Source organism: Grus americana, chromosome 15, assembly GCF_028858705.1.
Source record: "Grus americana isolate bGruAme1 chromosome 15, bGruAme1.mat, whole genome shotgun sequence".
NCBI classification, from domain to species: domain Eukaryota; kingdom Metazoa; phylum Chordata; class Aves; order Gruiformes; family Gruidae; genus Grus; species Grus americana.
Genome location: NC_072866.1, coordinates 16863974 through 16879197, shown reverse-complemented (window position 1 = coordinate 16879197; position 15224 = coordinate 16863974). Strand labels below are relative to the sequence as shown.

At 47.8% G+C, this 15224-nt stretch overlaps 1 protein-coding gene across 1 annotated transcript in view; it reads right to left on the bottom strand.

Annotated features, from left to right (window-relative positions):
* The window catches only part of LOC129213293 (uncharacterized), a 152805-nt gene that overhangs the window by 136890 nt on the left and 691 nt on the right, over nt 1–15224 (bottom strand). Inside the window, exon 2 of the mRNA XM_054843080.1 lies at nt 14927–15081. Coding sequence (XP_054699055.1) covers nt 14927–15065 — 139 coding nt within the window. The 5' untranslated portion in view covers nt 15066–15081. The remainder of the gene's footprint in view (nt 1–14926; nt 15082–15224) is intronic.

Genomic DNA, 15224 nt, shown 5'->3' with positions numbered 1-15224 from the left:
AATTTACAGCTGGAGGCAGCATGTTTTGTTTGTGCTTGTATTTACAGGACATGCTATGGCACATTGTTGTCTTCCCAATAAATCACACAAACTGCTGCTGTGTCTCATGTACCCCAATACATTAAATGCAACAGTCTCTTTTATATTCTTTAGCACAGAGGAGTATCTCGCATCGGCCATGGAGATTGCTCCAAATGTCACTGAAAGTCAGCAGTCAAAAATCCCGGAAGTACTGAATGTCGCTGACAATGTTACGGTGCACGGACAGATGAACATGATGCCAAGCTTGGTGCCTGCTCCAGAAGCTGGAAGAAAGGCATTGCTCGAACAGAACCCCGTGCAGGATGGTGACTGCGCAGCAGAGGGACTCCTGGAGCTGCTCCCATGATAACTATTAAACCACGAATCCCCATTTTACAGCAATGCTAGTTAGTTTTCTAGGAATCCTCCCTTAGGAAATGAGGCTATCTCATCAGCAGTGCAGAACTGGCTATTCTTTGTAAGGCCACATTGCAGTTTTGAAGTATTAGAGAGTTACTGCCACACAGAACGAGCCAGGCAGGCACAGAGAAGCACGGTGCTGATCTCCACAGCACGCTGCCTCCGTGCCGGTTCCCCCAGCAGCCACGGCACTCCCTGCCCCTTAGAAACGTGCCGGTGACCTTCACAGACATCAAAACTGAAACGTCATCCCCTGTCCTCGCAAAGCCTAGCTGGGCACTTTCATCGGTTACCGTGCACGGAGGAAGATGTCTGTGGAGCTAACGCCAACTGCCTTGTCTGACCTGGTCCCCGAGCAGAGGTGGGAAAACACCTTCAGAGGCTGGACCCTTCCAGCAGGAACCCCTGCCAAAACACTCGTGACGCATTCCCCCAACCTGACCGCCGGACCCTGGCAGCAGAGATTAAGGGGACAAAAGCTCCACCTGCCACTTACAACAAATTTGCTCAGGAGAGAAGCCAAGTCCAAACACCAAAACACCTTTCAGAGCTGTACCTGCACTGCTCACCTGCCTGAAACCTCCCCAGCAGGGTCTAACAGTGCCATCTACTGACTCCTGCTTCAGCAGTTTTCACTCCACCACCCAAGCAGCAAGGGACAATTCTTTAATTTTAATGCTTCGCAAGAGAGATGGTAGAGATATAAGCTGCCACTGAGCCAAAGACAGCCGAGAAGCAAGAAATCTTCTGGGTTTCACTAATTGTTCCTGTTTCACTCCAGATTTAGCAACCGTTACACAGACACAACGCGAATCAGTCAACAAAGATCAGCCATGGGGACAGGCTGATAGACACAAGTATACTCACATGCTTTTAAAAGCCATGATAACATGAGACACTCTTAGCTTATTTTAATTAACAGAGGCAGAATGAACTGCTTGCCATTGCCAGTGCAGTTGGTCTGGGCGCTGCACTAATCTAGAAGGACAGCCAACATTTTGACAAAGTGAACACTGTGGCATATGCTACCTGGTTGGTTTTAATGGGGGGGCAAAGATATTGAGACCAGACACCAGGAAATCAGCAATACTGAACGCCAACACTTCCGTCTTCATTAGCTGGTGCTCGCTTTTGCGTTAACAGCCAACTGCGAGCCAGCACAGGCAGACTGTAGCGGGGCCACGTGCAATTCTTTGTAACGAGAGGAAGAATGATGCAAAAATACGATTTAAGAGTACAGCGGAGAAAATGCTCCAGCTAGCTTTTATACTAAGTCAGGCAACAAAACCACCACAGGCAGAGAGCAACAGAATGCTTGCTTTCAGAAGCAAAAACTGGCATCTCTTTTTCTGCATCCTGCACTGTTTCCAAATACCAAGAGCAGAGGAATGCAGATCGAGATTATCTGACAGCTGCCTGCAAGGAGCACGGAGGAGTGGTGGCTGCAGCAGTGATGGAAAGGGCTGCCAGTGTCACACCGCTGAGTTCAGCCCTTTTCAGTTGCTGGCACAGTCGGTGACATTTTCTGTTATGTCCTCATTCATTTTTCAGCTCCTGTAATATTCCCTAGCTGGACAGGCTGGGTGATGATTTGGCCATCAAGCGCTCCCCCGCACAACCTCTACCAGCACTACCAGACACAAGCGACGTGGCCGGTCTGTGCTGGCTTCCCGTCCTTGTGTCCAACTCCTCGTCTTTGGGCTGCCTTATACCTCAGATCCCGGCCACACAGCACGTGCCATTTGCTCCCCTCTCCCTCCTCCACCAAAGAATTGTCCATTTTTTTTTTCCTCCCACTTACAATATCTGGAAATTCTAAAATTCTCTATTTACAGGGGCTAATCCCAGTACACAGCCTCTTCTTGCACAGACACCTCCCCTTGGCAAATATCCGCCTGAAAGTGAGGTTTAACCCCCCCCCATCTATTCTTTGGGCTCAGTCCCTCAAGACAATGAAAACTCAGGTCTCAGCCCAACATCTCAGTATTAAAGCACAGATCAAAAGCGAGTTTTGAGTCACATCTTGTGCTACCTGCTGGTCACATTGAGTGGGGAACCTCTCTCCACTCAAGAAACTAAGAAATTATGAATTCCACACACACATTGAGAACTGTTTGTTCTGGTCAGACCAGGAATTATTTAAGGAAGAAACTCACAAACAATTTGTTTTAATGAATCGTTTGAGAATTTAGCAATCTGTTCACAGCCATTTTCAGACAGAACAAAGGGGGAATTCATCCAATAATTAATTGGAAATTATTTTGTCATTTGTAACGGAAGGACTTTCCACTGAACTGTACCTCTTACGCAAAGATGTCAGAACACTGCACACAGTAACACAGCAGCACAACTATGCTGTCGGAAAGGAGAAATTTGCTCTGTTATAGAAACTGAGAACAATAAATCAAAGATAGGCAACTAAAAAAGTGACTAAAATAGCCAAATGAGTGACTGGAAATTGTGACTTTCAGATAATGAGGGCTCAAAAGATTTGTGTGGAAAATATTTTTTTTCCCTTAAGGGAGAAAAAAAAAAAAAAAAAAAGATATTTGTCCTTCCCCAGTTCATCCCAAGAAGTCAGGTCAAGATTTCAACATTTCCACCAACAAACAGCAACAACAACCAACCTTGAGGAGTTTATCCTGAACGCTTTATTGCAGACTCAAGCAGATTAGCCAAACATATTTTAAAATGGAAACTTAGAATCCTGTTTCTGCAGTTTCAGATGGTCCCCAACAAAATCCAGTTTGGGAGACCTGCAGAAACCAACGCTTCCCTGTGACCTCCCTTTCTGCAAAATACTGAGCTCTCAACCTCTGCTCCCAGAGAAACCGTATAGCGGTCGGAGAGCGTCCAGCTAGCAAAACTAGCGGGGGGATGCGCAAGCCTGAGCGCAGCCGCAGTTATCGGCCCCTCTCGGGGCAGCGGCGGGGAGCAGCCCGGGCGGTGCAGGCGGCACAGGTGGCCCTGGGGAGCAGAGGGGTCCCCAGCTCCGCTCAGGACACAGCCTGCCCAGCTGTCTGCTCCCGCCGGCCTGCAGAAGATGCAGAGCCTGCGGTTCGGGGTGCAGGCTGTCTACGGGCACCCTTGGCAAGCGCCTGCCGTGCTCGGGAGAGTCCTACACGTACAGCATCCGGCCCAAGGCATTTCAGCTGAGCAATCAACCCCGGGAAGGGCTTTGCTCTTTTCAGCAGAGTTGAGGTTAAATGTCAGCAGATGCGCGCCTTGTTTTCTGGGCTAGCCAGGGCTGACGGCTGCACTTTGCTGTGATCCACGCAGCGCTGCGCGAAAGTGCAGGTTACGACAGCTGTCACTTGTAACAACCAAAAATAGCCATTTACAGCTTCAGCAAAGTCTCAGGCAAAGCAAGACCTTAAAACCAGAGTTAGAGCTGATTCCCCTTTCCAAGAAAGGCCTGTACAAGACACGTACCTAGGAGTTGTGCTCACTGCTACATAAAAGGGGTCTCTCAGGTCTCTGCTATACGCTCGCAGAGCGCGTTGTTGGTCACTGGTACTGACGCAAACCCGACGCCATGCAGTTTGGTGTCTAGTTTTGAGTCTGGATGTGCTTATTTTCCTTCCTTGGGGAAAGGGGTTTGGTTTTCCTCGGTGTCACCGAGGGCTACTCACTCCGTAATGTCAGAATGCCAGTTTGGTGCCGAGCAGCTTTACGTGGAGAGGTGACAACGTAACACAACGAACACGGCCAGAAGGGGTTTTTCGCCCCTTTGCAGTAACACTACCAGACAGTTCAACTTCACTCAGGCAACTTTGAGCAATAAGGCCCAAAACATATATTAGTAACCCCTGCCTAGTCCAATTAAAACTCTTTCAAGATCTCTAGTGTCAGGCATAAAATACAGCTTGCATGGTAAAGTAGTTATCTGAAATGCATCCTTATATTTAACTTACTTTCAAAACCGCTCAACTAGAATATCATGTCAAAAGATCATTATGCTCTTAGCGAAGTTAAAATTTCAGAAGAGGCTGTTCAGTTGTTTTAATCACCTACTCCAGTTCTAAGTTCCTATTGTACAAATAAAATGTATTTTAATTGTGTCACATAAATTAACTCCACATACAAAAGTGAAATCAAATACTTCAATTAAGGCTTGTGTGGTAGAAATACCCTCATCTAGATGAGCTCAAAGGAAGAGCACTCTCAAGCCTGGGAAAATCATTTTCATTCTTTATCTCAGCATAGAAAGAACAGCCCTGAGATGAGGGAGGGTGGAAACGTGCTGCTCCAGCAGTTCGGGATGTCCCCTGCGCGTTGCAGCAGCGGTGAGCCTTCTGGTCTCGGTTCCCCTGGGCTCCTCCGCACCTGGACGCCCGCCCCGCTCAGCCTCCAGCCCTTCTCCTCCTCCTGGCCCAGGCCAGCCCTCCGCGCGTGCCCCCACGTCCTGCTGCGCTGAAAGGCCGTGCTATCAGGCTCTCCCTCCACCGCTGCCTCCTGCCCAAAGCACTGTTGGAGAACATCACTGAGAAAGGCTGATTTCTTTAACCTCCTCGCTGGGACCAGGCATGACCCTGGCATGGCTCACCGAGGTTTGGACCATCTCGCACGGGACATGCTGCACATTTTCCTGCAGATGCTGCAGCTGCCTTCATTCGTACCCAGCTCTTCTCTCTGCCCTGCACACGTGTGCAGAGACCACAAAGGAGCTCGCTTATCACTTTGTGAATCATCCCACAGAATTTAGTCCTCGTCCCAGCAGAACTCCCACACCACCTTAAGCCTTGGCCTGAACATATATTGCAGCCACTATATCATCATCACCTCACTGTTCCCAGCTCAGAGAGAAACCCAGTGATTTTCCAAAGAGCTACCACAGGATTTTCTTGCAAATAAAGCATAGGTGACATCTGTAGCCCAAGAAATTCCACAGATTGGAAAAAAACAAACCCTAAAACCTCAGAATTCAGCCCGGTTCTGGCTCTCAGAACTTCTGTTTTAGGAAGGTGATTTTAGTTGCTACTTAAAAGCAGAGCAAACTTCAGTTGCCACACAATCAGCACAGCTGATTGAATTAGAGAAGCATATTTATGCGCCTAACAAGTTTGAATCTGCAGAAAAACCTGCTGGGAGCGATTTGAAAAGACTAATGAGACTTTTCCCATCACCAGCCGGGTATATTCTCCTTTAAAGGTTTATGAGCATGTCATTTAGTTTCACTACAGCTTTTGCAAAATCATTAATGAACTTGTGAAAACAATTAGAGAGATAAAAGGGCAAGAAATGTGTGTGTTAGCCCAAAAGCTGTGATAATACAAAGTAGGCAAAGCAGAGGAGAATGCACTGCTTTGAAGGCATCAGACGCAAGATCCTGATGTTTTATGCCTGTTAAAATTACCATTCCCAGTTTTTCTCCTGATAATCCTAAAGTGGAAAAACATCTTTGTAGAACATGATCTTGGAGACTCTGTTGCTTATTAAAACAAGAGGGACAGCAGAACGATCTCGTTAGAGTAAACAGAAGACACGAATGTCAGGCCATATAAAACACACCTCATTAATATCTGCATAAACTGAATGGCAGAGGCATGAATGCTATAAAGACTGGATCTGACTTTGATCTTTTGAAGCTACCTTTGATTAACTCCCAGCCAACTACATATTGCAGAAGGAAAGCAAGTGTTCAAAGGGAGAAAGGACCTACAATGACAGACTCGGTGCCACAGAGGTCTTTTCGGACTTTGGGTGCACATAGGTTATTTTGGCAAGCAGACCCACCGAGCGCCGTGGCCAGTGAATACACTGACCTTTTCCCTTTGAAAAGGCATTTTCTCCTCCTCTGCCAAGCTTACAGAAATGGCACATTCCCACCTCACTAGCGACCCTAGCAGCACAAATATCCTTTGGCTTCAGTCTGCGTGCATGACAGCTCCCACCACCAGCACATCGGAGGCCTCCTGGTGTGGACCACGGCTTGGGACTGAACAGCATACGGTCCTCTCACCACTGCAGCACGGGACCGAGCTGCACCCAGGCTGCCAACCTCCCTCCAGCTGTCAAACCGCTTCCCTGCTTCCCCAGCAACTTCCAGCTGCTTGGCGGACCTCAGCCTGTCTCCTCCAGCAAAGGCAGTACCTGCTTTTCAGTGCCTGCGCGCCATCTGCAAGCATAAACCTCTTTATTTACGTCTATCTCCATTACGAAGGAGTCGCCAATTAACTTCAGAGAGACTGCTCTGAGAGCAAGAGAGAAGGTAATGACTGACTTCCTGCTAAAGCGACTAACTTGCTCATCTCATATCGTTTTTCTCCTCTGTACATAAACAGATACTGCAACTGCATTCATGCAAGCAGTTTCTCTTCTTCACTCTTTTCTCCGATCGGTTTTGTGAAGGTCTCAGACACACAATTGCTAATTCAGAAAATGGAGACCGCAGGCTTCGCTTCTTCCCTTTTACCTTGGAAACACTGCAGGTTTGGCCAGCTATGTGGCAAAAATACAGCTAAATATAGGTCAAAACCCAATGTCGATTCTGGATGATTCGCAGGCTAAGTTTGAACATAAACTGCAACAGAAACTTGCTGTCTCTGGGAAAGTCTGGAAATCGAGTCCCTTCTCCTCTGCACATTAATGACCTGCAACTGGCAAGTGGGATCCCGGTTGTCTGTCCCATCACAGCCTGATGGCTTAGGTAATGTCTGAAAAGCATTTGGACCTCAGGAAGGGGAACGTTTTCAGTGCAGTTTCATTCCTCAAGTGACTAAGTCACTTTCAGAAATAGAGCTTGGCTGCCTCAGCCATGCCATCATTTATAAGTGGTTTAACCTACGTGCTGGGCTCCCTTTTCCAGTAGCTATGGATAGTTCCAGTTTGGGCCCAGAGCCCCAAAGCCTGAGACAAGTTCAGTGAACTCCAAGCTGTGAGTCAAGTCATCCTGGAGAAAAAGAAACGAGTACAAATGGCTCGGAGTCAACACACACTGATAGAAAAAAAGTGGGACGTTTTACCATCCCCTACACCCACACTAACTGGGCTGGACTAAGCCGGATTGGTCCACAGCCCAGAAAAAGTACTGGAAATCCTGGCGATGACTGCAGTGAATTTGAATCATACTCAAAGACTCACAGGTTTTGGTGGTGAGAAACCCTAGCTAGAGTCTTCTGCCTCTAGGATACGCTTCTAAGAAGAGCTGCACGGTCTCTTTTGCTGCAACCATCAGCACCTTGCATAGACCGCGCTGTGCACACCAGCTGATGCTGCAATCGCTGGCGTCACTCCAGAAATCTGCTGGCTTCGGTATTTCCTTCACTATATCAGAATTTGGCCCAGCCCTTGTGTCTGGCAGGGAAAATTGCATTGAAAGGTTCTACGCACCACCTTTCCCCAACGTGCTCCAGTCTTCTAATTGCCTTGTTTGGATTCTCCTCTCATCCCTCAAACCTTCCTGACGGGAATAAAATACACAGTAGATGACAACTTTCAAGTCATTTTCATGTCATGCCTGATAGCTGCTGTAGGAAGGTTATCAATACCGTTATTAATTCTTTCATTTCAATTTTCCCTATACATCTCTGCCCCCAGCAAACCCTCAATATGAAATTATTTTCTGAACTGTTTCCAGCCTGCTCCTGATGTTGCTCTCAGAATGATCTGAAGACAGATAATACAGCTGTCATTTCTCAAGGCTCCCCTGCCATGCTTTGATAAAACCCAAATCGTGGTTTTGATGGTGCCAGATTTTACAAGCCTATTAAGCTGTCTCTGCCAAGTGATGGTTTTCCCTTTACAAGCTCTGGGCTGACACAGGGTTTCCATGCTCTCCGCAACGTTTAACACCCCATCTCTGCCCAACCGTCTGCCTTTTTTTTAATTTTTTTTTTTAATCTAACTGCCATTATAGCCGCAGACTCGAATGTGGAAACAGCCACGAGGAGCAATCACCTTATTTGTCCTCAAGCAGGGTGTCAAGGAGAAATATATGCCTTTAAACAGAAAAACATAAACTCTGTAAAAAACCAACAAAAAATGATACCCTGCCTTTTGGTTCAGATTTCCATACTGTTTGGGTTTTTTTCCTGACAAAAGCTCTCCATTCACCAAAATATTTCAGTCCCTCCTAAATCTGAGAAATTAGAAACTAAGCACATGCCCAAGCACTGCAGTGAAATCCCAGCAGCTTTAGTGAGGTTCACACACTGCAGACGGCAGAGACGTAGGACAGGTGGGAAGAACAAGACCTGATATCCATTCCAGCTCTGTTTCACTACTGTCAGACATTTACTATCCTGATCCCCAAAGTGGGTCTCCCAGATTTTGCTTAGGTGGGTCACACTGCACAGCAGGGCAGACACATTAATTTAACCTTTAATTAAACATGGACTCCCTGCGACATTACCCACTTTCTGAGAGTTTTCAAGGGGTTAACCAATTCTTGTGGTAAGTGGCCAAATAAGAGGGAGTTTGTAGTGAAGGAAAATATTCATCATAAACAGAGATGGCTCTTCTGGACAGCAGCACAGCCTGCCCACAGCAGATGGTTGCTTTGAATCACTTTCAGTAGCTCCTCTCTGCAACTGCCTATAAAAGCTCATGAAACAAACCATCTCAGTGGTGCCCTAATGCCTTCACGGTGGGTATCAGACCCGGGTTCCCCTCCACATTCCCTTCCCCACCTTTTCCTTGATAGACAGCAACGCCCCAACAAAAGGAGTGAGAGCAGCTCCTGTTTCCCCACTCGGCTGAAACCTAGCCAAGCCTGAAGACATTTTCTAGCTGGAAATTTTCTGATGTTGACAAACATCAATTAAGTTCCAAAGCAAATTGTTGTGAAATGGAGGCGAGAGGGAGAACTCTCCCATTTCCATGAGTGCTAATAACACGCAGACAACGGCCCTGGTAGCAAACAGCAACGGGGCAGGCTGTGCCAATACCCACGAGTCTCAGGTAGCCCCAGCTCCCAACCAGACCTGCTGCGAGGTGAGCACGGGCTTTGCTGGATTACTGCTGCAGGATACAATGCATGGCTGTCGATTTGGGAACCAAAAAGGCAACTTTGTGTTTACAAGACAGAAAATAAGGATGCAGAGAAGAAAGTAATAATCTCTGCAGTGCTGATGCCATTCTTGCATGACTGAAGAGCCAGGCAGCATGAGAGCAATCTTAACTTTGTATGTAGGCTTGAGAAGTCCCTAGGAGAACCGTGTCCAGGCCAAAAAGTCATCTTTCAGAGAATGGGAAGACACAGAAATGTGTTTAAATGAAAGCTGAAAGAAAACCAGGGCCTGGAGAACAATTCCTGAAAAGACTGGCGTAAGGAATTTAATGCATCTGAATAAAACAAAGGGATAAACTCGATTGATACTCACAGGTACTTGCACATGGAAGAGCTAGCCAAGAGTAAACCTCATCAAAATAGGACCCAATGGGCAGAAACTGAAGTCAAACAAATTCAGCTTTCAAATAAAAGCTTGTTTCCCAGCACAGAGAGTAATTAAAGCCATTGGAATAGCTTCCCTGGGGAAGTGGCAGACTTCCCCACCAGGAAGTATGTCTCTGCTGGGTGATATACTTTAATGTGCTTTGTCTATCCCTACCCATCCAAACGTGCCAAACAGACATACTGCAGTGGTCCCGTCCCACACGGCCTGCCTCAAGGCTAAGGGCCTTTGGCTTACGTGTGTCCTGCTGTGAAACTAGAGCCTGAAGCCAAGGAGCTCCTTCCCCAGCCAGGGCTTGGCTCTCGCTCCCCTGGCAGAGCCTACGGGAACCTGAGGACCTCCAGACCACGCCAGGCTCAGAGCTCCTGAGCTCTTATATTCAGAAACAGACTCTGTTTATTTTTTCAGAACTATGGAATTTGCTGAAGAAAAAGGTATATTCAACACTCATGAGTGAAACACACGATAATTAGTCACACAGATTGCAGCTCCCTCCAGCCACTGCCACCAGAGGAACTTCTCTCTCTATGCGTGCGCTCTCTGGCAATGGCTGCAGTACCAGAGATGCTGGGTCGAATTGTCTTTTGCTCATAAGAGAGTCGTCTCCCAAAGCCCATATCCTAGCCACAAGACCTCTGACATGGCAGCCCACCACAGAGAGGTGATCTCCACTCCCAGAAGCATGCAGCCTGTGAGCAGACCTCACCTCCACATCTGCCTGACAGGGTCCCCCAGCTCTGCAATCACAGCACAAGCCCAGTACTCTGAACTGGTATGAGGAGAGAACAGCCTGATCCAGCCATCTGTGCCATCTATTGCTAGCCCGCTCAGGTCATCCCCAGACAGTACGCTGTGCCTGCGTCGTGGAACCAGCTCATTTTCCTAAACACTGTGGCAGTGTCTATCACTGGGACCACGCTTCCCAAATGAACTGGTGGGGCACCAGACCAGAAGTCTGTACTGTGAATAACAAGACCATAGTTGCCTTCAATGCAAGGGTCGGGCAACACAGTTCACTTTGAATTCCTCCCTCCAAGCCTTCCAGGCCCCTGGAAGAGGCCAGTTAAAAAGCCAGACAATATTGCTTGTTCATTTGCTTTTCCATTCATTGTATATACCTCCAACCAAGAGACTTTGCTCCAACTTGATAAGCAACTGAGCCACATTTACGCTTGCTCCCAAATCACTGACTCCCCAGTACCTACTTTAAGATGGCAAGAACATCAAGTGGCAGTAATTTTCCAGCATGAAGAGATGAGGTCATATCTGCCTATTCTACTTCAGATTTTCCAGTACAAGAGCAAGCCATTTCTTTTTATGCATTGCAGGCGCCTTTCAAGCATACAGTAGGTTGTTTTCTAACGAGCTGGAACATCTTGCTTGATGAGATCTCTGTTCCAATTGTTATTTTCCTCCAGCTGGGTCAGGGCTTTCTGGCTTTGACACAATGAGAAAAGCACACACATTTTCCTTGATTTATGTATTGCAAAGACTCAAGTGTCCACGCTGGCAGATGAAGCGCTCAGGCATCCACCCCTCTCCAGCAGGTCGCTGCCCCTTCCTACCAAACTCTGTCTGCAAGGGGACATTCCCCTTTCTTCCCCCGTCTTCAGGAGAGCAGAACCACTTGTGGTCCCCACACGTGACTACATGTGTAATTTTCCTATCTGACCCACAAGACAACATGACGGAAACAGCCTGTGTCTTACACCGAGGAGGAGCAACACGTGCAGCAGGTACACTGTACAAAAGTGTCTCTCAAGAGCAATCACCAGCGTGCGACACAGCGATGCAGCCAGCGCTGCTGCCAGATGAGTTCACCTGTCACAACTCAATGGATCTTCGTTAAGCACTCGGACAACTTGCAGTTATTTGCTTTTATAACATCTCCTGCTTGACGACAAACCTACACATGCTGCTGCTTCAAAAGAAACGGTTCACAAATAGCCATGCAGGGTTTTTATCTTCAAAGGAAATTCCCAGTGAGGCCACCGTTTCCACTCCACTACTCTCCCTCCACTGACACCAGGTGTCCACCCTTCCCAGCATGCATGGAGCAGCAGATGTGTGGCAGACCACATTGCACAATTTGTTAGATCAAGGTTAGAAAAAACAATAAGCCTGCCTGAACTCATGAATAAACAGACCGGTTTAATTATGGGTATGCTTTGACAGAAAGAATTTACCATTCAAGCTTTTCACAACACTCTCCCAAAAATAGATGACGACCCCAAGAATATCAACAAACATATCCTCACATCACCCCTGCTGGGTGAAGCAAAATCCATTTTACAGAGAAGAACTTGAGACGGGAGGTTTTAACATTTTGCCTACAGAAATCTATGGCACATGGTATCCACAGCCCCAGTGACGTGACAGCAGTGGAGTCCCGCGTTGGGAAGTGAGGCTTTCCATCATGAGTAGGCAGCACATTTCACCCATGTACAATGTTCTACCTAAAATGTCACAGTGCTTTATTAAGTTTTGTGCTGTCGTGCTTGATTTATCAGCAGAAAAACAGAATAGAGGTGATTCCTGCCTTCTTTCCACCCTCCTGGCCTGCCCTCAGATCATTCAGTAGCTTGACTGCAGGATGCAGAAGCCATCCTGTCTTTCGTAGCCATTCTCCTTAGAGCCACCCATGAACGTTTGTTCCCATTTATCAGACATTTCACATGTCTACCATGTATTCATGGTTCTTGCTTTACGCTGTTTACACCAAAGACAGCAAAAAGCCATCAGCTGCATGATAAAGACATGTCTGTCTGTCTGCCTCTGGTTCGGTTCTTGAACTGGCCAAGCCTACAGAGCCCACCAGGGTCTAAATGGCCTTTCCTTTACAGCAGCAAGGTTGGGGCATGGGCCAGCTCCTCCAGGCCCAGGATTAGCGAGGCAATTCTGGCACCTCACAAAGGTCTACCAGCACTTCTGGGCTTTTTCTGGTGTTGCAAATTCCTGTAGACGTGCAGCACCAATGTTAACAGATATATCCCTTGGTTTACTGCCCATCTCTAAAAGTCTGTCCCAACAAACTGCAGGAAAACTTCTCTGCCCCTTTGGACACAGAGACCTGTGCGAAGGCAGTGGAGCCATCGTCACTCGAGTGATCTAGCTTTTATTCAGGCTGCAATTCCTGCTGTCCAACCCAGGGAGCCCAGGCATAGAAAAGCAAAGCGTCAGTCAAAAATTGAATATCTAGGAAAGAAGACAGACCCACCATTACATGAAACGTGCAAGATAATCCTGCGGGGAAGGTGCAGCCTGAACAGGAGCGAGCCCTCCACAGGCAGTAAGTCTCTGGAAGTGTGCACACAGTAAAGCAATGCACAGTTCATCAGGAATACAGTCATCTCTCACCCTGACTTCACTGAGGGGCTCACACAACATGGGAATGGAGAAATGGGAATGGGTCTACTTGAAAGTCAAAGGGCAAGTGTAAGCTAGAGCAGTGCTTTGGCTGGCATTTAGGGGCTGGATTGTGCTCCCACCCTTGCACCAGAGAGCAAAGAGCTGGACACATGCACTGCCTGGACCCTGTGCTTCTGGCTGGACATTATTTGGTGGCCACTGCCCCCTCGTGGCACCGTCACCCACGGAGGGGCCCAGAGACAAAGGACGGACTCCTTCACCCACGAAACTCAGCCATGAACAACACAACTTAAAACAAAGGAGCTCTCTGGGCTGTACAGCAGCGCAGAAGCAAGAAGAGACCAGACCGTGTGGTTTTCCCGGGCTGGAACACCCTTGCAAAACATCCTCTGCCTAATTCCAGGCCAGTAAATTCAGCCCGGGGCTTCGACACCCGTCGCTGTCAACACGTTTTAGCTAGCACAGCAGAACAAAGCAGGTTCTGCTGCATTCAGAGCACACTTGGAACTAGAATCTTTTGCATGTGGTACAGTTGCCCTTTCAGAAAGGGAAATCTAACATTTAAGAGAAGAGTAAGGCCTGGAGAGACTTGGAATTTTTGTGTTCTGATGGGTGGCTGAAAAAAAGCAACACTCCTACCACCAGAGAAGATGTTCGGGGCTTACTGGCTGGTACCTCCCTGCAGGTGAGGTGTGGTCGACATTCCCCCAGCCGCCCCTTGCAGCCTCAGAAGCTGGTCCAACAGAAATTTCCATCCATTACCACTGCTCACCAACAGATCAAACAGCAACAGGCTCAGTGGTTCTGACACTCCAGGGTCACTCTGCACCCAGGGCCCCAGCTGAAGGCTGATGTTCAAGATCTCCAAACTGGCCCTGACTGCTTTCACACAAAGCCAAGGAGACAGTCTGCCCGTGCCTCCATACAAGCGCACTGCTGTGACACACCATTACTTTCACTGAGGCAAGCCCTGGGTCTCCCTGCAGATTGACACCACTCACCCATCCTCAAGGCGGTACAACCTCTCCTCTGCTGAGGGTGACCTACCACCACCACTGAATCTTCCAGGGCAACTTGATCACCAGTCACCGTTACCATGTGAACTTCTCCTGAGGACTGCCTTTAACGGCAGGTCTTAAATCTCAAGGCTTAGCACCATTTGCGCTTGCTTTTTTTTTCTGTGCACATAAGCAGAGTGAAGCCTAAATCAATGCACACAATCAAACTACAGATGAAATTATAAGAAAAGCGTGTCTTTAAAAGACAGGCTCCTCCTCCTAGGGGAGAGAGGACAGCTGGGGTTAGATTCTCAGCTACCCTGAGCTTCCCCTTGCCATTGCTGGAACATCACTTGGCGTGTGTTCGGTAGTGGCTGACGCAGAGCCACTGTTTTCATTGCCTGCACGCAGTCCTTTGGGCAAGGGTCACCACGGGTTAATCCAGGCAGCACAACAGCAGAAACCCATTTCCTCTCAGGGCGCATAAAGCCTTCTTGAAATTTCCCCTCCACAATTACAAAACATAGGAAAGTTGTTGTAAAACCGTGGGCGAAACGTGCAAGTTATACCCCTAAAGATGTGACACTCACTTTCAGTTGGCCAGCAGAAGACAGACTCCTTTTTTCCCCACCAGCTCACATTCCAAGCAGGTCTGGGAGCACAGGGACGGAGCAGGCACCCCTGCATGAGCACACCTGTAACCGTAACTTCAGACTGCCTTACCCCTTGGAAGCGTTAGCAGGAACCCTCCTTCTCGCTGCTGCGTGACCTCCGCTTTCTGTCCGTAGCAGTATTTACGGTAGCCGTCGTCTCCCTCGCTCTGTAGGCTGGCTCCCGAAGTCTTTTCACATTTGGAATGCATCAGGTAAATGGAAACACTGACAGGGAGAGTAATTTAAGTATCCAGGAATCAAATTACCATTAAAACACTAGCACACACAGGAACACTTACTAATATCCTAAGGAACAATAGCCAATCTGAAAAACAATAGGCAATTTTCTTCTGTCTCCCGCTCTTTTT